The sequence below is a fragment of the Meriones unguiculatus genome, chromosome 1, assembly GCF_030254825.1.
Source record: "Meriones unguiculatus strain TT.TT164.6M chromosome 1, Bangor_MerUng_6.1, whole genome shotgun sequence".
Classification (NCBI taxonomy): Eukaryota; Metazoa; Chordata; class Mammalia; order Rodentia; family Muridae; genus Meriones; species Meriones unguiculatus.
The window spans coordinates 81,358,861-81,381,162 of record NC_083349.1 but is presented as its reverse complement, the minus strand read 5'-3'; the positions used below and the strand labels follow the sequence as shown (position 1 = coordinate 81,381,162).

At 38.6% G+C, this 22,302-nt stretch overlaps 1 protein-coding gene across 4 annotated transcripts in view; it reads left to right on the top strand.

Annotated features, from left to right (window-relative positions):
• Vps13b (vacuolar protein sorting 13 homolog B) overlaps positions 1-22,302 on the top strand; it is a 641,091-nt gene that overhangs the window by 566,686 nt on the left and 52,103 nt on the right. For all 4 annotated transcript variants that reach the window (XM_060392854.1, XM_060392863.1, XM_060392849.1 and 1 more), the window contains one exon: positions 20,657-20,812. In XM_060392854.1, the coding sequence (XP_060248837.1) occupies positions 20,657-20,812 (156 nt within the window). The remainder of the gene's footprint in view (positions 1-20,656; positions 20,813-22,302) is intronic.

Below are 22,302 nucleotides of genomic sequence, written 5' to 3'. Positions count from 1 at the left end.
GGGCTCAGCTGATAGAAAGCAAAACAGATGGGACTTAGCCCTCTGCAGAGTCATACTACCACCATTGCCACCCAGGACCCTCAGGATTCTTGCACACTGGAGCTCAACTGGGATGATTTTTAACAGATGGCTCAGGACTGTGAGGACATGCAGCTCCTGGTAGAGAGGAGATCAATGAGGAACAGCAATGGATGGCCTCTGTCACCTTTGCACCTGTTGTATTAATGCTTTAAAAAAATTACTAGTTTTTTTCACAACATTTCCAAACTCCAAAGTTGCTATACATTATTTGAAGATAAGAGAACTTATATTTTATTAGTCTATATATGTAATTTTATATCCACAGTCCTCTCTTCTCATATATTTTGGCAGCATGATTCATCTGTTAAGCTAGCCAATCTGTGAGGTTTTAAAAGAAGGTCAGAGAAATCTGGTACAGTCGACCATGTAAGCCTAAAGCCAGAGTAATAGAGGATTCTTGCTCTAAGTATAAACCCTTGCTAAGTCTTAACTGTGTCACCAAACTTGACTTCAGTAGCTTTTAACTTATGTACATTAAGTTCATAGAAAATTTGTCTTTAACCATGTGTTGTGGTGCTCCTATAATCCCAGCACTGAGGAGGTTGAGGCAGGACGATCAAAGAATTCAGACCATCCCTCACTACATACTGAGTTCAAGGCCAACCCAAGCTTCGTGAAACCCTATCTCAACCTCATCCTTACCCAGAAAAGAAAACTTTGCATTTAAATCAGACTCCTTTAAAAGAAAATTATAGTACTTGGTTGGAGTATGAGTCTCTGGGAAGACCCCTGTGTTCAAATTTTCTGGTTCTGTTGCTCTTCTTGTGGAGTTCTTGTCCTCTCCAGATCTTACTATTTCCCACTTCTTACATAAGATTCCATGCACCCTGCCCAACAGTTGGCCATAAGTCTCAGCATCTGCTCTGATAGTCAGCAGGGCAGAGCCTTTCAGAAGCCCTCTGTGGTGGGTTCCTAGCTTGTTTCCTGTTTTCTTCTTCTGATGTCCTTCCTCTTTGCCTTTCAGGATGGGGATTGAGCATTTTAGTCAGGGTCCTCCTTCTCTTGATAAGTTTCTTTAGATGTACAAATTTTAGTAGGTTTATCCTATATTACATGTCTGTATGAGTGAGTATATACTGTGTGTGTCTTTCTGCTTCTGAGACAGCTCACTCAGGATGATCCTTTCCAGGTCCCACCATTTACCTGCAAATTTCATGATTTCCTTATTTTTCATTGCTGAGTAATATTACATTGTGTAGAGACTCATACTCCAACCAAGTACCAGGCATGGAGATAACCTAGAACCCCTGCACAGATGTAGCCCATGTCAGTTTAGTATCCAAGTGGGTTACATAGTAAAGGGAAGAGGAACTGCCTCTGACATAATCTGATTGGCCTGCTCTTTGATCACCTCCCTCTGAGGGGGGAGCAGCCTTACCAGGCCACAGAAGATTACAATGCAGCCACTCCTGATGAGATCTGATAGACTAAGATTAGAAAGAAGGAGAGGAGGACCTCCCCTATCAGTGGAGGAGGGGCATGCATGAAGGAGGGAGAGGGGGGTGTGATTGAGAGGGGAGGAGGGAGGGCCTTATGGGAAGATACAAAGTGAATAAAGTGTAAAAAAAAAAGAAAACTATATCTTTTTTATGTTTCTATGTATGCTGAAATGTATTTTAAGACCCTCTGAAGCTAGAGGCCTTAATAGGCCCAGAGGGTACTCATGGAATTCCTGACATCCACACAGTGCATTCTGCTGTGCTCTGCTGAGGTTACTTCTGAGGGCCAGAAATCCAACCACTTAACTTCAAGCTGCACCTGGAGCTTGTCACAGATCCACAAGTGAGCACAATGTTCCTCTCCCCAGACTCCAGGTCAGATCCTGCACTGCCCAGCAGGCTTGGCTTTAGGAACATTTGTGTCTGCATATTTATGCAGCCTCGGGTATTAGTCAATTCATAGTCTCAGGGAGGGTTTCCAAAGTTCATAGAACGTAATGCCACTAAACAATGCAGCTTATATTGCAGAGAACAAGAAAGTGGCATTGACACCTGGAAAGGTTTCAAAAGGTCAGGGTATCTTAGAACCACACAGAAGGTTGCTAACAACATTGAATCCCAGTTGAACAAGAAGAAACACGGACACAACTAATTCCAGAAATCCGAAGCTGAAAATTGAGAAGTCATAAACTCTTTGTATAGTATCTAACACATGCTATGAGGCAGAATCACTTAAAATTTTGGACATTCCACAACAGGTTCTTGCCTAAACAAATAAAGGAAGAGAGGAACTGTTTCCTAGGGAATAACTGAACATGTTCAGCTGCACAGAATCATAGATGCCACCACAAAGGATTTGTAAATATCTTGAGTTCACCTCTCCAGATAGATTGCGGGCCACAATAACCATCAAGGAGTTAGTCTTCAAAGAAGGATTTCATAATATACAGAGTTGAATCTAGATCCAGGAATGTAAGTAGGCAGCATTGTCCCAGGATATGACAAGGGTGTACAGCTCCAAGATAAGGGAAGCCCGGTTTGAGTTAACCAATCTGGGGAGAGCACCACTTCCATAACCTGGAGGACTCACACATAAGCTATCAAAAATCACTTTCTGGTTCATCTGTCCTTGAGAAAGGGAGACCCTACTCTGTGTGTAAGAGGTTGTACTTCCATTACCTTCAAAAGGCACAATTCGTGAATTATGAATACACTATAGAGGTATAGAATTACAACTATTTTTTAATTACAACTATTAGTAAATTAGTTTTGTTTTATTATAAAGATTTATTTACAAGTGTATTACATGCGTGTGTGTATATGCACCATTGTGAGTGCCTAGTGCCCGCAGAAGTCAAAAGAGGGTGTAGGATATACTATAACTAGTGTTAAGGACTGTTCCAAGCCATTGTGTGGGTGCTGGGAAACAAACCTAGGTTTTCTGCAAGAGCATCCAGGGTTCCTAACCCTGGAGCCGTTGCTTCATCCCCACACTCACTTAATTTTAGTAACAAAACCAAGCAAGGTAAAAGAGGAGGGGCTCTAGAGAGTGTATATAAAATAACAAAATATTTCTCTACAATGAATATAAAAGTAGTTTATAATTTTGTGGAAGTGGCACACCTTTTAAATTGTAAAATGTAGCTTGATAAGAATTAATTTTGATGACTAGCAGAGCATCTTACAAATATTCAATAAATAGACAGTGCCAAAAATATAAACCTTTCATTAAAGGTGGAGGTTGGCTAATGTTGTGTAAAGGATCAGATAGTTAATATATTAGTCTTTAAACTGTGTTGCAGCTTATCATCATGCAAGAGCAATGTAGAGTTCATAAATGAATGAGAAGGGCTGTCTTCCAGTGAATATTTATAAAGTTTTAATTTCATTCTGTTTCCACACATGGAAAAATGCTTTTTCATCTTTTTGTATTTTTCAACATTAGAAATGTAAATGCTCACCAGTTGGTATCACACGCCTTTAATCCCAGCACTCATGAGGCAAGGCACGTGGATCTCTTCATTCCAGCACAGCCAGGGCTACACAGAGAAACCCTGTCTCAAAATCCAGCAACAACAAACAAATAACAAAAATAAGTCTCAGGCTGGAGTGATAGCTCAGTAATTAGAGCATTTGTTGCTCTTAACAGAAAACCTAAGTTTAGTTCTCTCTTTTGATCTTCAGCACTAGGCATACATGTGACACACAGGAATGCTTGTGGGTAAAACATTCACACATAAAATAAAAATGAATGAATCTAATTTTTAATTTTTTAATGAAGTGTTTTTAAAGTCAATTTTAAAAATGTAAAAGTTCACAAGCTACCCAAAAATGCCCAATTTGCCCATAAGCCCATAAACCAATCCTGTGGCTAATAGATTCCAATAGGCTAAAGGTTTAACTCACAGTTCTCCTCACTTTGACCTTTGTGGTATTCTCATCACTTGGCACACACACACACACACACACACACGCACAAAAACAAACAAACAACTCAAAAACTTGAGAAATGATAAGTAACAGTGTAAGTCATACACTAAATATGCTTGTCAAATAACAGCAAAGTATTTTGTTAATTCCCTTTTGAGATGTAGAAATATTTTAAGGTGAAATCTGATTACAGTGTGTTTTGAAAACAAGACTGTCATAGCAATCATTTCAACTCTATTCTGCAAATTGTATAAGAATAAAAGTTAGAATTAACAATTTAAAAAAAAAAAAAAAGAAAACAAGACTGTCTTATAATTCCAGCCCATTGTCTGTTTTGTGACCTATAAGTCCTGTTCGGTGGACACTTTCCTAGCCATGCACTCATTTGTTCACATGGATCCAGAAAAGAGCAGAGTCCTGCTGCCTCAGCCACAGTCTAAAAACTAGAAAAGATTCTGCCTAACACTGATAATTTTTCCAGCTCTTCTTTGTATGTGCATACATGTGTCAGACCTATTTTTGTTTTTTATGGTGCTAGGTGTTGTGAATTTTGTTTAAAAGGAATAAATGAACAATATTTTTAATGAATTCTTCAAGAATGTCATTCATATAGACAATGAATTTTTTTTCACCACATACCTCCTTCAACTCCTCCGAGATCACTCACACACACTCACACACACACACACACACACACACACACACACACCCTCCTCCCACTTTTGTGTGTCTGTGTGTAAGTGTGTGTGTGTGTGTGTGTGTGTGTGTGTGTGTGTGTGTCCCTCTTATACATTAAAGTTGCTAATGGAATTGGAACTTCCCTTTTAGGATTACTTGAGTAAGAAGCTTCAAAGCATTAAAATAAGCCTCCATAAGTCTGACTCCATTAAAATTGACTCCATAAATTTCTTAGTAATCTCACATTGGAAAAGGATGTAAACTAAAGCAAAGATTTACATAAAAATTATTCATCACAAGTTTAAAAACATTGAAAAATGAAAGATGCCAAAATGCTTACTTTTGAGTAAAGTAAAACCTAACTAGTCTATAAGATGATCAATAGATTATGGGCTTTTTAAAGTTTTTATTAGAAAATATAAATAATTGACATGTCTTATAACGAAGAAAAGAATTTAAATTCTAGATATAGAACATCATCCTCGCAATATAAGAACAAATGCACAAAAATTATTGAAAGAGATATGATAGTACAGTGTTAAATATCAAGGCATATTAGTGTTCTCACAGGTCCTTCTGTCATTATTTCTCTCCACCTTAATTAGTCTCCGTTCTTCCTGTTCATATCTTAATTGATAGTGGTTAGTCTCCTTTGATCTATTTTATGTATTAAATATGCACATTCTCCTAAGGAATGTATTCTCAACTTAGACAAATTTTGTAGACACAATCAGTACCTATCAGGATATCCCTGCAGTAGTTCAGGACAGGGAAGAATGCTGGCTGACTAATTAAAACCTCCAGTTTAGGAAGAAACACCTTGGAATCAGGAAGTTAAGTCCCTTGCATTTAAATGTAGACAAAAATCTTAATTTGAACATAAAAGAAATGTTTCCAAATCTGAAGTAAGGATGAGACCCTGGCAGGGCTTTCTAGCAGAGGAGAGAACTGTATTAGAAAGAGTTACCGAGCCAGTCAAGTGAGAGGAGAGGTGACAGTCTCTCTCACACATGGACTAAGATGTTTGAGAGCTACAAAGGCATGAGACAACAGGGTAGGGGAACTTTACTAACTTAACTAGGCCAGTGTAGAGTCCATGTGTGGAGCTGCCAAAGGGAAACAAGGGTGAAGGTTGTGAGAGCTCTGCTATGCTGTCTTCAGGCTGTAAAAGCACAGAGGTGAGATAATCTGCTTACCCAACACAGGATGAATGAAGGCTGCCAGTGGACTGTAGTAGAGAGAGCACACCACACAAAGCCTGGGAGAGACACACATAAACAGCATGTCATGGTCAAGGATTTCAATATTTTTTTCATTATAATTCAGGGATAACATGGCAGGTCATGCTAAAAAGACAGGTTCTTAAATAGGTTGGTGTACTGGCTAGTTTTCTCTCAACACAAGCTGTAGTCATCAGAGAGGAGGGAGCTTCAGCTGAGGAAATGCCTCCATGAGATCCAGCTGTAAGGTATTTTCTCAATTAGTGATCAGTGGTGGAGGGCTCAGCCCATTGTGGGTGGTGCCATCCCTGGGCTGGTGGTCCTGGGTTCTATAAGAAAGCAAGCTAAGCAAGCCATGAAGAGCAAGCCAATAAGTAGCACCTCTCCTGTGGCCTCTGCATGGCTCCAGGTTCCTGTCCTGTTTATGTTCCTATCCTGACCTCCTTTGGTGGAAGGGTTAGCTGAAGTAACCCTTTCTTCCCTAAGTTGCTTTTTGGTCATGGTGTTGTATTGCAGCAATAGAAACCCTAAGACAGTAAGCCAAATTCTGTGGCGTAAGGACTCCTGCCATCAATAACTTCAAGCTGTCAATGTTTAACAACCTGCTAGAAATCCCTGGCTATTCAGGGAGAGGTTTTCATAATCAGTTATGAGCCAATCCCACCTTAACAATATTTGGAGGAGTTCTGTTCTACATAGCCTGCCGGTTTGTCCTGAGGAGACACTCCTGTGTGTGGCAGGCAGCCTTGGGCAGCTATAGGGTTATATAAATAGAGAATGCTACAGCTGTATACATTCGGTAGAGATGTTTCTGGTAGTGTTGAGAAGACAGACAAGATTAAGTTAAGAACACACAGAGAAAGTAGTTTGTACACTGCTGCATATCATAAGACTGGGAAAGATGTTGGTATCTGAGCAACGGCAGAGCTGGGAGGTATATTGGCATAAATGCAGAAGAAACTGATTGCCCCCTGGGAAACAGCTATAAATTCTGAAAAGCACTAAGAACTGCCTGTGGGTTCTGGGTTCTAAACAATGGGCAAGTTTGAGAAGGAGTCAAAGCTAAGCTACTAATCTGCAGAGTTTAAGTGGCTTTTCCCTGAACAAATGTAGTCATGGCAGTTCAGAGTGGCCTGTCATCTTTCTGGCTCAAGACACAGGCACTGCTAAAGAATGGAGAGATGTCCCTAGAAAAGAGGAAAGCCATAAAATTGGACCATAATATGTATAAATTGACCTGTTCTCCTGCGCAACGCAGTGCACTGGAACACTGCAAGCACCTCTCATCTCAGACTTGAATTGAACTGTCCCCCACTCAGGTGTAAGAGGCTTCTGTATGACTCTTAATTTACTCCCAAATCAGCATGCTTCAGAATCCACAGCCTCTATGTAACATAGCATGGACAGTGTTACATGATATAACTGTAATAGATCAGAAAGTCACCTCGGAGAGTTCAGACAGAAAAGAAAGCTACCGATTTTGAAGTAAAAGACAGTCCAACCCACAGGGATCCAGATGCTGGCTTTATCGGACATAAACTTTAAAGCAGCTGTCAAAGTGAAGGATTTTATAGATTACATTAAGGTTCTGAAGTGGCTGGTTTTTAATTAATCCTGGGTGGGCCTAATTTCATCAGATAAAAGCCTTAAGAGGTTCAGAACCTCTGGGAAGAGAGATGTAAGAGTCTGCCAACCTCGTGGAAGCAAACTGCTGCACTGTGATGCTTTTGAGTGGGGCAGTAAGCTCTCTGTGAGAGCCAGCCAGAGCCTTCAACGTAAGGCCACAACTGGAGCAGGCTTAGAAGTTGGTTCTCCAAATAAGGAGGGGCCAGCTGACACCTTATCTATAATCTTGTGATACTCTGAAGACATGGCCTGTCCACTGTCTCTTGGCCTACAGACATGGAAGTAAATGGGCACTGTTTTAGACTTCTACATGTTGTATAATTTGTCACTTATCAATAGAAATGTACCAAAATGTGACAGAAGGAAAACATCAGTCAGCTGGAAGATATTGATTGAAAAGCATCCACTCTGAAGAAGAAAAAAAAAAAAAAGATTCAAACAAAGTGATAAGAATCTCAGAAACTTTTGAGAAATTTTCAAAATGTGCAGCAAAAAGTAATTGTAATTCCTAAATGTGAAGAGACATTAAAAGGAAACAAAGCATTGATCCTGGAAAAAAACCCAAATATTATAAAAATTGAAATTTACAGACCCACTAGCTCAGAAGAACTCCAAACACAATAGAAATAGAAGCGGTCATCAAAAGTCTCCCATCCAAAAAAAGCCCAGGACCAGATGGCTTCAGCGCAGAATTCTACCAGACCTTCAAAGAAGAGCTAACACCAATTCTCTTCAAACTATTCCACAAAATAGAAACAGAAGGAATATTACCAAATTCATTCTATGAAGCCACAGTCACCTTGGTACCTAAACCTCACAAAGACTCAACAAAGAAAGAGAATTTCCGGCCAATCTCCCTTATGAACATTGATGCAAAAATACTTAATAAAATACTTGCAAACCGTAGTCCAATCTTATAGAGGCATTTTCTCAATTGAGGTTTCCTCCTCACAGGAGGAGTCTAGCTTCTGTCAAGTTGACAAGCTAGGCAGCACAGGTGAACCTATAGAACAGGCACATTCAGGAGCAACAGTCTCTAACCTTTCTGGCAAACCTCTATCTCAAAGAAATATTTGCCTTACAGTTATGAAGTAGCAACAAAAATTATTTTATGGTTGGAGTTCACCATAACGTGAGGAACAGTATTAAAAGGTCGCAGCATTAGAAAGGTTGAGAACCACTGCGCTAGAGATTCAGCATTGGTCTATCATTAGTGTTTAGGCAGCAGTGGGCTAGCTAACAAATTCCAAAGTGAGGGCTAAGAGAATAAAAGCTTTGGTACCCAGTGCTACTTACAGGACTGTATGTTATAAGGGTAAGCTAAGGAGATCCCCTGTAGATGGGCCTGTTGATGACAGGAGACATGCAGATAACAAAGAATGTCACAGGCACACTCTCTGTATCTCTAGACCGCTTTTCCTGGCCATGTCCTACTTTTGAGTTTAGTCTGGAAGCCATTTCTTTGTTCACTACAATTTTCCACTTGATAAAGCTGTGTGCTTTCAGAACTAGTAAATTCTGGCCTCCTTTTAGCTAACAATCTTACCTTAATCTTAGGCACCCCTCCCAGATTTCAGCACAAGCAAGGTAGAAGTTAGGGGCTTGCTGGTCTAGAGAAATTCTGAAACCCCGGCAGCCAAATGCTGGACTTTCTTGACTCTTAGTCTATACTGTTGTGCTAGGAAGGAATCCCCCATGGCTCATAGCTTCAGACTCTAGCTTTACACTGTTCATCGTCTTCTACAAAAGCCGTCTCTGTGCCTTGTCGTTCTTTTAGCTTGCTTTCGGCTTGCAGAATTTTCAAAGAGACCTTTTATTTTGTACTCCCTTTGTCTTTGAGTCTAAGGTGGCAATATTTCTGACAATACAATCCTCTAACAACTTTCTGGGTCTCTTGTTTATTTTATTTAGGATCATTGTATTAGGAAAATCAAACCCTCAAATCTCTTCAAGTTAAGCTCTTCTGAAATTCTATATTCTACTGATATTGCTCAAGGACATTGCACCTAAGCATCTCAGAGTTCCTTTTATTTGAATTGTTCTCTGAGACACCAGTCAATATGCCTGAGGCCCTAACAAAGAATATCACAGGCACACTCTCTGTATCTCTAGACCACTTTTCCTGGCTATGTCATACATTTGATTTTGGTCTAGAAGCCATTTCTTCATTTAGTGTCACTTTCCAATTGATAAAGCTGGGAACTCTCAGAACTAGCAAATTCTGTCCTCCTGCTCCTTCCCATTCCTGCAGTTCTGGTCACAAAGCAAGTGCTGCATAAGAAGACCAGGCATGTGCTTCAAGTGGCGTCAACCTCCAGGCCCAAATGCATGCCCAACTCCTCACACTCTTATTTAATCTATGTTTATTCTGTAAAAATTCTTATAATTTATCATAAACTAAAACCGCATAGCACAATTACTAAATATTATGTATTTAAGTAGACTACAAATTAAAATTACCACAGGCTGTCTTTTTCTCTAGTCATAGAAATCATTTCCCAGAAATCTACAGTCTCACCCTTACTGCTGTTTAGGGAAGAGCTGTCTGCAACTAGTACTTGGGAAGGGAGAATTTTATGCCTTGCTCTGAAGTGACAGTAACAAGGTTCTTTTTATTGTTGCTGACATCAAGATAGCTAAAACCAGCAGTGAGGCAAACACTTCTTGGGGCCATTTGGCAAGGGTTTTAATCCAGAATATTCTTGTAAACATTGATTTTATCTGAGTACCAAGAGCCGGTGTCCAGTCGCCGTCAATCGCTTCTTACTCCATCTTACAGGACATTCAGAAGGGCTAAGGGGACTATGGCCTCAGCTTCTTTGCTTTCTTTGTTTCTCCGCATCTCACTTTCATCAGTAAGTCACATTTCTCTGAGGAGCGACCTTCCAGTACCTTCTAAAGTCACCCGAAGTACTAAAATAAAGCCAGAGTGGGTTCCAACACTAAGTATCTAGCAAAGGTGGGGTTTCCTCTCTTCCTTAAATTAAACACAGGAGTTTGAGACTGAACTTTTTTCTCTGTGTGTGTTTCTTGGTAAGAATCACCTGCACTTTGGCCTTTCCAGTCTTTTGCAAGCCCAGGGCCCATTTCTGGAGTTTTCTACATGCTTGACTGCGAAGGTTGACTGGGAACTACTTTAGCTGTGAGGCTCAGAGACGAATGGCTGCTGGGACTGCTTATGGTCTCTCTGCCTCTCCCCTGGCAGTAAATTCTAGAAATTGAAATGTAGCTTTGAAGAATACATACTAGAGATTTACTAAGCTTTTACAAGGCATTCAATGCCTTTCCACAAACCAGTATCCTGCAAATGTGAGTTCTCAGTGTCTAAACATAAAGGTTCTTCACAGAGTTAATTTTAAATGTGTATTTTAATGAATGTGCTTGGAGAAAGGATATGCAGCTGGGCTATTGGAGCATGTTATATTGCCATTTTTACTATAGGAAATACTGATTAGGAATGTTATAAAGACTCAGAATACATAATGTGATTGTCTTTAATGATAACCCATTTCCATGAATCTGTGTGACAAACACATTAATAGAAAGACAGTGCCATAATGTTGCACTGTGGTGACTGCTTATTTTTGTGCTTTTAATTATTTCCAGGATATTGAAGAACTTATTATTTAAAGGTCAGAATAATGCCCAAGATATGACCAAACCCAGTGAGTGTCAGATACAAGGAATGTTGAATGACCTCAGAGTCTTGAACTTATTTTATTTCTCTGATAATTCTTGACTTGCCAAGTTAGTGAATTTTAAGAATGCTGAGAGCAGATTTTAAGATAAATGTGAGCTAACCCATTCTTGTGGAGTCAGGGGCTTCCATTCAGGCATTAGTTCATGTTTGACTTGCCTGACTCACATTTAGGGGCAAAATAAGTTAGGCCTATTTTAATGTCTTAAAAAGCACATTCCCTCACTGGGGAAGAAAACCAACTACACAGTCTGGAGCAGCTCTGAGAGTCTGCAGTTGCCGTGGATACTTTAACCTTTCTGAAAAGGTTTTCTTAGTATAGCAACACAACCAAGTTCAATGAAAATAATTACTTTTTTATTTCTTTTCTGTCCATCTGTTGACTTATCTTTCCTCTTATTAAAAATTAGAGATAGATATTTTAATTGTCCAAGTCATCATAATGACTAAAAATAAATTGAAAATCTCGTAATACCTCTCAATCTTTTCTCTTTTTTTTTTGTTTGTTTTGTTTTTGTTTTCGTTTTTCACAGAGGGTTTCTCTATGTAGCCTTGGCTGTCCTGAACTCACTTTGTAGATCAGCCTGGCCTCGAACTCACAGAGACCCATCTGCCTCTGCCTACCAGAGTGCTAGGATTATAGGCATGCACCACTATGCCCGACTTCAATCTTTTCTTGGGGCATGTGTTGGCACTTCTCCTAAATTAAACTAAATTTTGCTGAATAGTGACTATTCCATTTTAGAGCAATTTTAAAAGAGAGTTTTGATTCTAACTTTGGGTAGGTTTCTCCGTCATTTATACTTGTATTTAGTGACAATGAATATTTAAACTAACAAACAAAAGCTGACATTTTTGACTCACAAACTCAAGAGTATATATCCAAATCTGAATGACTATCAGATGGCCTCTTCAGTTTATCTTCTTGGCTTCTGTTTCTTGGCTCTCCCAAATTATCCTTTATCATTTCTAGCTAACATATTCTAAACTCTTCCTCTAAAGAATTATATAGACCAAGTTCATGGTAACCTTCAACTATTATACTGTCCAAACAGTGTATCTGTGCATGTCTCAAAAACACCAGAGTTTTTTAAGTGTAATTCCATTGAAGATTAAGACATTTTCGTTTTTTTTACTTATTAATTAAAAAGAAAATATGAATCATCCTCATCTGTGTACACATATACAGGCATATTGCATTTTTGCTTTAGACCCTATGTGGTAGAATTAAAAGTAAGAAGACTCACAAAATTCTGACCTTAGAACAGCTAACTATTAACACCACAGCTCATGTTATTTTAGTCACATATAACCTAACTACAGGGAAAATCCACACCCCTCTCTTTCACAAAAAAAAAAAAAAAACCTACATAATCATTGCATACTTTCTTAAATTGTATATATTTGTATCCAATTTCATGATTGAAATATTTGAAATGCCATTAATGATGAACAACCTTTTTGTTTAAAAAAAAATAACAGTCCCTGATTTTGTCTCCTCTAATCTCAAGTATTTAGAATTTATTATCTTTGTAACAAAGAGTACCCATGAGATAGCCTATCGTTTAAAAAGCAGTGTCTAAATGGGAAGTGCTGCTGCTGTTCACAATACTCCCATAGCATTTCCCAGATATTGTAAGCCGCCAACAACTGAGCAGACTCATGCCTGTACAATGAAAGTCTATGAACAGATTTCACATAGAAATATGTTAAAATATTGATTACTCCAGAATGCTTGGTAGAAAAGTATGGTGTTGGACATCATAACTTACTTGTGGAAATTCAAATGATCATTATAAACTTAGAATGAAAGGGTATCAGGTCCTGACTGAACTCCTGAGGACTGTCCAGGATATGTGGGTAACATAGATCCCTCAGGCAAACACGTTCATTGTTTCAGCTATTCTGTCTTCCGGGCTTCCGTCTCTTGTATTTATTGGGAAATGACTTTGACTGGGAAAGATTTCAGTGCTCTGACTCCCTTTCTTTACTAGTCTTCTTGCTAACCCTCAGCTCTCCACATCTCCACATACCCTCTAACTGCCAAAAGTAGGATTTGCCTTCTTTTTTTTTTTTTTTTTTCAATGCAGTTTATTCAGGAACCTTGAACAATCATCGGACCCTGGGGAAAGCCAGCCCACAGCTTAAATAACCTCTGGGTAGCCAACCCCAGCGTGCCACGTGGGCAATGCAGATAGGTCCACATACATGGAAGCAAGCCAGATCCTCAGCCTTAGCCAAATGTGGAGTTGTTCGTGACAGAGAGCACTCACCATCGGGAAGGTGGAAGGCGGAAACCAGCTCCATCTTTAAGGCGCGGCATTACGCAGCTCTCTACAGTTCCCCCTTTTTTGTTTTAGATGCATCAGGCAAGAGTAGAGGTCTGATCTCTGATATTATAAATAAATTGGGACTTTGTACCGATGTTCATTTAGGTGTCATCCACCCAAAGAGCATCAGACCCGTCCCATACCTTTTTCTCAGAGGCAGGACCTGGGGCATCAATCCGCATGCAATCAGACTTGCTCTTCTCTGGGTCCAAAGCGGCTGACCCTGAGTGCAGTGCTTAGCCTCGCATCCTGAGCATAACATTTTAGCTTTTTATGGTAGCCAACCATGCTTGGGGAGACTGTCCTGCTTCAATGGCTGTAAAGGCCTGAATGATCATGGCTGCATTACACTGTTGTGAGACTCTAATCTTGCATATACACCACAGGCAAACCAAGGAGACCAACACCAGAAGGCCTGCTAACGCTCCCATGCCCGCCCATTCCTTCAGATGATTCATGGCTGCAGCAATCCATGGTGATAATCCTGTGGCTAGTCCTGCGTCCACTCTGGTAGAATTTACCGTGACAGTGGCCACTCTCAGCTGCTCCATCGTAGTATCGAATTCTCCAGTCCAATTACCTAAAATATAGCTAGACAATTGTTTAGACAGATTTGCAGCACAGGAAAAATTCTCATGTTGTATGCTAGTGACACAAAGTCCAGCATACTTTCATTGACAGCCCGGTTGAGCCATTTGCCATAGGGTATCAATTTGCTCCTGCAAGAGGTCAATCCTCTGATTGAACACCATCAAGCCTCCTTTTAGTTGAGCATTAATTCCTTTTTGTACATCTAAGGCATGAGCTACATTGGCTAAAAGATTATTCAGGGTCTGAGCAGTCTACACATTATGACTCATGGCTAATGCCACAGTGGTAGCTCCAACAGCCGCCAATGAGATGGCAGTAACAGTGGCAGCTGTAGTTCCAAGATCCCTTTTCTGTCTGAAGAGACTTAAAGCAATCGTTTTTACACCAGTATGACACTTCCTTTCCAGGCTTTCAGTGGCTCTATTCGGAGTGTGAGCAAATCAGAAAGAAAAAAAAAAGGAAACCAAAGAGTTAACAACATAAAATTAATTTTCTAAACTATGTTGGCAAAAAATATTAGTTTGAAGCCATTGCTTGGTATTTTTATGACTTGTCATTTGTTTCTAATGCAGTCAGTGTGCATTGTAGACATGAATTTTATACAGAAAGAACCACTGTATCCCTAGTTGTCACATGGCTGCAAGGCTGCTGTTTGCTTCTAGTTTTCAAAATAATAATACTGCCATTTTTTATTGCACTTCAGCCAGTTTTTGTTCAAGTTACTTGTTTAAATAAAACATGTTCTCTGGTCAGACTTTTTCCTCTCCCAGGAAAACACCTTTGGAGCACTACAGCATTTTTCTTACTGTTTAATAAAATTTTTAGACAATTGTCTCATTCTCTGTACCCCCATGTATAATATAGCTAATTAGCTTATGGTAAGTATTTAAAATATTTACTTAATTTCTAGAAAAAAAAATAACTGTAACCCTGACAAAGCTTCACACAATCATATTAAACTGCTCTGAGTAACACAGAAATATGTAAAACAGCAAATTTAGCAAGCCAGACTCTGTAAGAGGTACTGCATAGGCTGAGAGATGAGCCAAAGATCATGTGACCATCTTAAAGTGCAGGTGGGAAAGCTTTGACTCTTACTAGGACCTATGATCTGATTGCAAATAATGTACACCATAATTGTAAAGTACATGAAAGCACATAAAACACATATGAATAAAAGAAAACCTAAAATATAACCCACACAAACCAAAGGTAATTACTGTTAATACTCTAGTATATGTCTAATCTTTTTCTCCCTCATGAAAAAAAGAAAAAGAAAGAGAGGGAAGGTCATTTTACCAAATGAACTATGCCTTTTGATTAGGTAGTCTGTTCCTGTAGAGGACCTGTGCTTAGTTCCTAGTGCCCACATCAGGTGCTCACACGTACTTATATAGCTCCAGTTCCTGGGGATCTGACACCTTTTCTGGCCTCTGTAGCACCTCTATGCATGTGATGTACATACATATAAAACACAAAATAAATTATTTAAATTAAAAAATAATAGAGGCTCTGAATTAGCACATGGAAAGATCTTTTCTCTTCCAGAACTATGGCCCTGAAGAAATCACTTGGACTGTTGGATTCTATATTTGTATTGTTTCGCAGGACAGTTTCTGTCAAAGTTGAGAGTGGGGGGTTACCTGACTTATAAACTTATTTTAAGGAACAAATAGGACAGCAGATAGGCAGTATTATATATGTATATAATATAGTAAGCATCTACTGGACAGTCGGCGTTAGCAACTTTACTATATTTTATTTTTAGCAACTTTCTAGTACTGCTTATTTTCATTATAAACTGCTGTAATAAAAATGCATCTAGATAAATCGCTGGACACATTTATATAATATTCCTTGCCTATATTTTTATATGACATTAAAGATAAATTCTTATATAGAGCTGGTGAGTCAGTAAACATCTGAAACTAATACTTTCATACAAGGAATAGCTAAATTTTCCATCCCAACCAACCTTTGAGAGATGTCAGGTTTCCCTCTTTTTAAAGTTGTTTCATACTAATTTTACAGCATTTGTAACCTTTGATAGATTCAGGCAGTTATAAGGGAAAATTTACAAGCACTTCACACTGTGAAAAATGAAGTATGCAGCAGCCCATGTGCTACGGCAGTGGTCACTCTTAAAAAGCTGCTTTAGAAAGGCTTTCATAAGTTAGCCCTCTCCCTCTTTCTTGTTCTACCAAAATAAACTGCATGAAAGAGTGCAGGTTCTGAACTAAAAACCAATTCAACTTTATTTCTACCTAATCATTCTTTTTATGAAAAACTGCATTCTACAAATGTTAAAGGCTGCATACGGTCCAGAAATTTTCAGTGTTTAGTCATGATGATATCAAGCCATTGTATAGAATTATTTCTGCATGGCTTTTCCCATGATTTCAGCCAACTTGAGCATCCTTAAGTTGAGTTTCCTTAAAAAGTCACAGTGCATGACATATTTCCTCTCATTGTTGTAATAATGTCCCAGCATGTTCCACTTAAACCAGACATTACAAATGGATAGATGAACTTTGCTTTCCAGATATTTTGTATAAGTCAGACTTTGTAAGAATATCGTAATTTCCATTCATGATGCTCACCTTTTTGTTTACTTTACCTTTTGATCATAGTTTTTTCCTCCTCCAGATCCTATCCTGTTAGATGTTTTGCTGTCAGCATCTCAGTGTCTGAATTTTGGCTCTTAGAGAGTACAGTGACTTGTAGTTTAACATCATTATCCATATAAGATATAGCTTCTATTTTGAAAGAACATTCAAAAAGGGGAAAGTATTTTTTAATACTATGATTTATTTTAATTCTTGTTTTATTTGTAAAAGTCTCTACTAAAATTTGTGAGAATCTAATTTTGTTTAATTTCATTAATCTTGATTCATTTATTCAATAAACTTATTAAATGTTCTCTGTAAAATAAAATCTTATACTAATGAGTTTAAAATTTTAAGTATGTGGTATATAAGTTTTAATATGTTAATATATACAAAAGTTATAGGTTTAATACATATCAGTATATATCCAGTTGCCTATTTCACTTGAATTACATATTAATGTTTTGCCATTTTTAAAATTTTCTATAATGAGTACAGTGAATTAGGAAAAACTTTGGAGTTGTTTGAACTCTTAGTTTATCTTTAGAACATTATACATAATGTAGGGTAAATTGAAAAACACAAGAGCAAACAAGAGTTTTTAAACAAATAATATGTATCAGTTCACAGAAAAATACTTGGCACCTTTGTTGTGTGGATTTTAAATGTATTTACAACATTCATGTGTTTATCCTTTCCCTTTTCTTAGGGCACTCTGCTTTCCTAGATTTCATCTTAGTTTTCTTTCTTCCTGAATATATCAATTCTGGAATTCTATCTTTAGACATATCTGTGGGTGGTCCTCATGGCCAACCTCTTAACACCCCAACCATTAATTCTGCTTTATTTCATATAGAAAAAAAAATGAGCTGAAAGCTGTATATCCTTTCATGAGAAGTGTTCAGTAGTAAAATTACACATTTAGTCTGGCTGGCAGCACAGCCCCAGGGTCTGCTGAATAAAGAAAGCAGAGTCCTTTGGGATCCCCCAGCAGTTGTGGCTGCGATCCCTTCCTTGCCTTTAAGCTGTCATGTTAAAGTTCCAGGAGTGACTCCTGGTTGACTTTTCCACTCAATGGAAAAAACACTAGCTAAATAGTCCAGAAAAGAATGAAATGTCTGGATTAATTGGAATAGAAGTTCTATCTAAACTGAGCCTCAGCTGTTTATGAAGCTGTCTTAATCATGGAAGCCTGAAGCAGGCCCTCCCTTGTCTGGCCTGCCATAGTGCCCTGCTCATCCCCCGCTGCCATGTGGTTCATATGCTCTTCAGTATTCTCCCTGGAGGATAGTTTACTCTTGGTGGCTCGAATAACATACCTCTACCTCAGGCACTCTTCTACAGTGCCTCAGTATTACCTTCCTTGAGGCCCACATAATAAAGATGAGCTAGGTGGATGACAGAAAACATCTCATTGACATTAGGTCGTATATAAGGTAAATTTCGTATTTTGTGCCAGATTTTCTATTCCTATCTAGAAATTAAAATCCAGATAGGAATATTAATTCTTAAGAGGAAACTTTAGCCACTGTATACAAGAAAATGCCTCCCACCCTAGTCTGTGGTACATCTGATCCCTGTCATCTGTGGCCAACTAGTGCCAAAGATTCCCAAGCCTTGTGACTCCACTGTACATAGGTGAACTGACATGCTCCTGGGCATTGAGTTCCTTCTCATGGATTTTTCTCATAAGTTATATACATGCAATTGCCAGTGATAGCTATTTCTTAACAATGGGCCCAAAACATTGCAAATACTCAATCTGTGCATGTGGAGAGATGTGCTACCTTTACTTCCCACTTAACTTTTCTTTGTGAACTGAACTAAATGTATCTGAATTTTTTAATTTTTTATTTATTACAATTTATTCACTTTGTATCCCAGCTGTAGCTCCCTCCCTCATCCTCTCCCAATCCCATCCTCTCTCCCTCTTCTCCTCCCATGTCCCTCCCCCATTCTACTGATAGGGAGGTCCTCCTCCCCTTCCATCTGACCCTATCAGCCATGAGACCCTATCATGTCTCATCAGGACTGTCTGCATTGTCTTCCTCTGTGGCCTGGTAAGGCTGCCCCCCCGCATCAGGGGGAGGTGATGTATCTGAATTTTAATAACTAAAAGAAAGTATTTGTGCCAACATTTTGAAAACAAATAACTACCAAGGAAAACCTATTCCTTGGTAGTATAGAATCTATGAAAATTGTGTGCAGGAGGGATCAGCTTTAATTAAACTGAGTTCTTATGCAAATATGTACATCCTCAATTAAAATCACATGTATATATTACTCTATGAATCTATGGCATGTTCAGGAAATCTAGCTGCATCTGACCTCAAGTAACGTTCGATTTTTTGTTTGTTCGTTTCTTGTCATTTTCAGCTACCAATCTTTTCAAAGGAAACAACTTTCTTGTTTCCTTTAAGCTTTGTGTGGCCCTGAACTTTATTCCTGGTTGCTGTTTAAAAAAAAAAAGCAGAAATGTTCCAAACACTGCTATTCTCTCTCTCTCTCTCTCTCTCTCTCTCTCTCTCTCTCTCTCTGTTTCCTTCCTCCCTCCCCCTCTCTCTCTTGTAACTAATATTTACATATCAAAGATACTCTGGGTACTTTTATATAGTAGAGAATATTTAGGTGAGACCATGTTTTTCCTAAGGGTACTTGCTGCCTTGGATTTTTGCATTTTGTGTCTTAGCCATTAGTCTGCTTTTTAGAAGTCATCCCATCAGTGGCCTTCTTATTTCTTGGTCTCATCAGCCATGGTGTGGATGAAGAACTGAAGAAAGTCCATAGTAAAACCAGGAGGACATTGGGGAAATTTAGAAATGACTGATATAGGTCCTTACAAAAAAAAAAAAACAACAACAAAAATGCTTCTGTAGTCATCCATCAAATACATCTTATAAGAACTAGTGACCTTGGGAAAATTTCAAACTAAAGCATGTTTTCAGGGCACTTCATAAGGCTGAAATTAAAAGAAAACAATCTACTTCCCTCAAGATTTTCATTTTGATGATAATACTTTGTGTACCTTTGTGATCTATAACTCTTTGGATGCTTTGGTTTCACTCAGTCTGTAGTTGGGAGTGTCTCATGAGTTTCACCTTAAGTTGACTGCTAAATAATGGAATGAAAAATGTTGCATTTAGTATCATATAAACTCTTAAAATATCAGTTTCCTTATACTTACTAAGCATATCAAACACTGCTTATATGTTTTTATAATTATTTTTATAAGCTATAATTGTTACATGTCTAATATACTTGTAGTTAAACTGATTTTTGTAGGTTAACTTAGTCATTAATAGCCAAAATGGTAAATATTTGAATAACCTGCAAAAGAAATTCCAATAGTCTCAATACTGTACAAGTAAGTGAAACTATGCACCCAGAGATTGTTGGTAAATTATATAATTAGAATGCAAAAAATAAAAAGGCCAAGGACATTTATCTCATATCAAAATGCTGAAGGTATTTCTGATTTAATACTGTAATGTCATAAAAGGTATATTAACTATTAAGTGGACTACATCTTCTATTTTATGTTTTATCAAATGAAAAAAAAAAAAAGACTGGTAATTTAGGGTCAGAAATAGTGCTACGAGCCAGCCTTAGCTGAATTTGCTGCCAGCCAATACCAGTGTCTTTTGATCTCACATTCAACCTCTTGTCCTCCAAATGAATGAAATGGCCTTTTTCCTCCTCAAATGTTCAACGGACCTCTTGCCATTTGATAGAACCATTATTTAAAAATGTGATCTGGAAAACAACATTAACTCTGTGGCATATTTGCTATTCTTAGCTTGGTGAAATAAGCTGGAAGCAGATGAATAGTGCAGGTTAGAAAGAAAACACATGCTAGAGATTACAAATAAAGAGGGTTTCCAACTATGAGACTTTCATTTTAGGACTAGATTTTTGTTGGCATGTTTGGCATTATGACGATGATTGTTTTTCTTTCCAGATGTTACACATCTGTATTGAAGGCTGGGGCAACTGGCGCTGGTCAGAGCCCTTCAGTGTGGATCATGCCGGTACATTTATTAGAACAATTCAGTACAAGGGTCGGACTGCTTCACTCATCATCAAGGTCCGGCCACTCAGTGGAGTGCAAAAACAGGTGGGTTTCTTTGTAGTCATGACCCAGACATCTCGAATCTTTTTGTATAACTGACATGAATCTCAACTGTAAAGAAGTATTATAGAAATTTAGCAGTGATATGTGCATCCCCTTCTGACACCATGTACATGAATACTTACTGATGATGATGATGATGCTGATGGTGGCTTCAAACCCTTTGTCCCTCATCTTTACGAGAGTTGCTGACGAGCAGTAAACTTTGCTGATTTTAGTTCCACCTTTTCCCCCTGTCACCACCTGCCTTCTGGAAGAGGTGCTAATGGGCTGTGAAATAGCCGAAGGCCTTTCCCAAGAAGGAAAAGAAGCAGAGGGTAGTAGAGACTCTTGAGTAACCAAGAGTTGCTTCATGCATGTGCATGTAAAAGTAATGTGTATGAATGTGTTGCGGTACTCTCCTGTGACAGACTGAGCATGCACTCCAGCAAGCTTTTCTTTTCCTAAGAGTTAATATTAACTGCAGTAAAAATTCACTGCAGTCTGACTCTTGGCATATAAAACCTCAGCTCTCAGCACATATTTTTACGTATTTTATAAAACTTCCTTTTGGCTGTTTTTGAAGTTCTAAGACTGCAAAGGGAAAAAAGTATCTAACACTTTTTTTCTGTGTTCTTAAGATGTGAAAATGTGGTTTCTAAAAGATGTTTTTCAAGCATGGAGCATATGACAAAAGTAAAAAGGAAGAAAGGAAGTATTAAAATCTGAAAACTGGCTTCACCACTCACACAAACAACTTGCATTTGTCTTAGGGGTTTTAACATACACATCTGCATCTGGATTGTAACAGGCAGAGCAGAGCTTGTGTGAACTAAGGCCATGATAGGGACAGCACTTATCCCTGGGAAAGGGCACCCTTGATGGAGTAGCAGGGCCTTTTGTTAAGAAACAGGCAGGCAGCAACTGGCAAGAGGTGGAGTGAAACCTACTGTCTATCCTTGATCTGTCCCTAATCTGGGATCTTAACTTCATGTTTTCATTATTGTGGACGACAGTAGTGAAAAGAGCTTACAGCAGAGAAAGACAGGAATGTGGGGAAGAAGTGTCCTGATTAAATCAGAGTACTAATCATCTACAGAAGAACAGGAGAAAATGCAAGATACCAAGAATGGGACACAATCTTTGTTCTCAAGTTGCAAATTCATGTAAACCCTGGCCTCTATAAGACTGGAAGTAAATGTGAAGGGAATCTGGGGGTCTCATTGAAAAGATAATGCTTCACAGGAGCTTTTCAGTTTCATGAGGTCCCATTTATTGATTGTTGATCTTAAAGCCTGTGCTGTTGGTGTTCTGTTCAGGAAGTTGTCTCCTGTGCCAATGAGTTCCAGGCTCTTCCCCACTTTTTCTTCTAACAGGTTTGGTGTGTCTGGTTTTATGTTGAGGTCTTTGATCCACTTGGACTTTAGTTTTGTGCAAGGTGATAAGTATAGATCTATTTGGATTTTTCTACATGTAGACATCCAGTTAGACCAGCG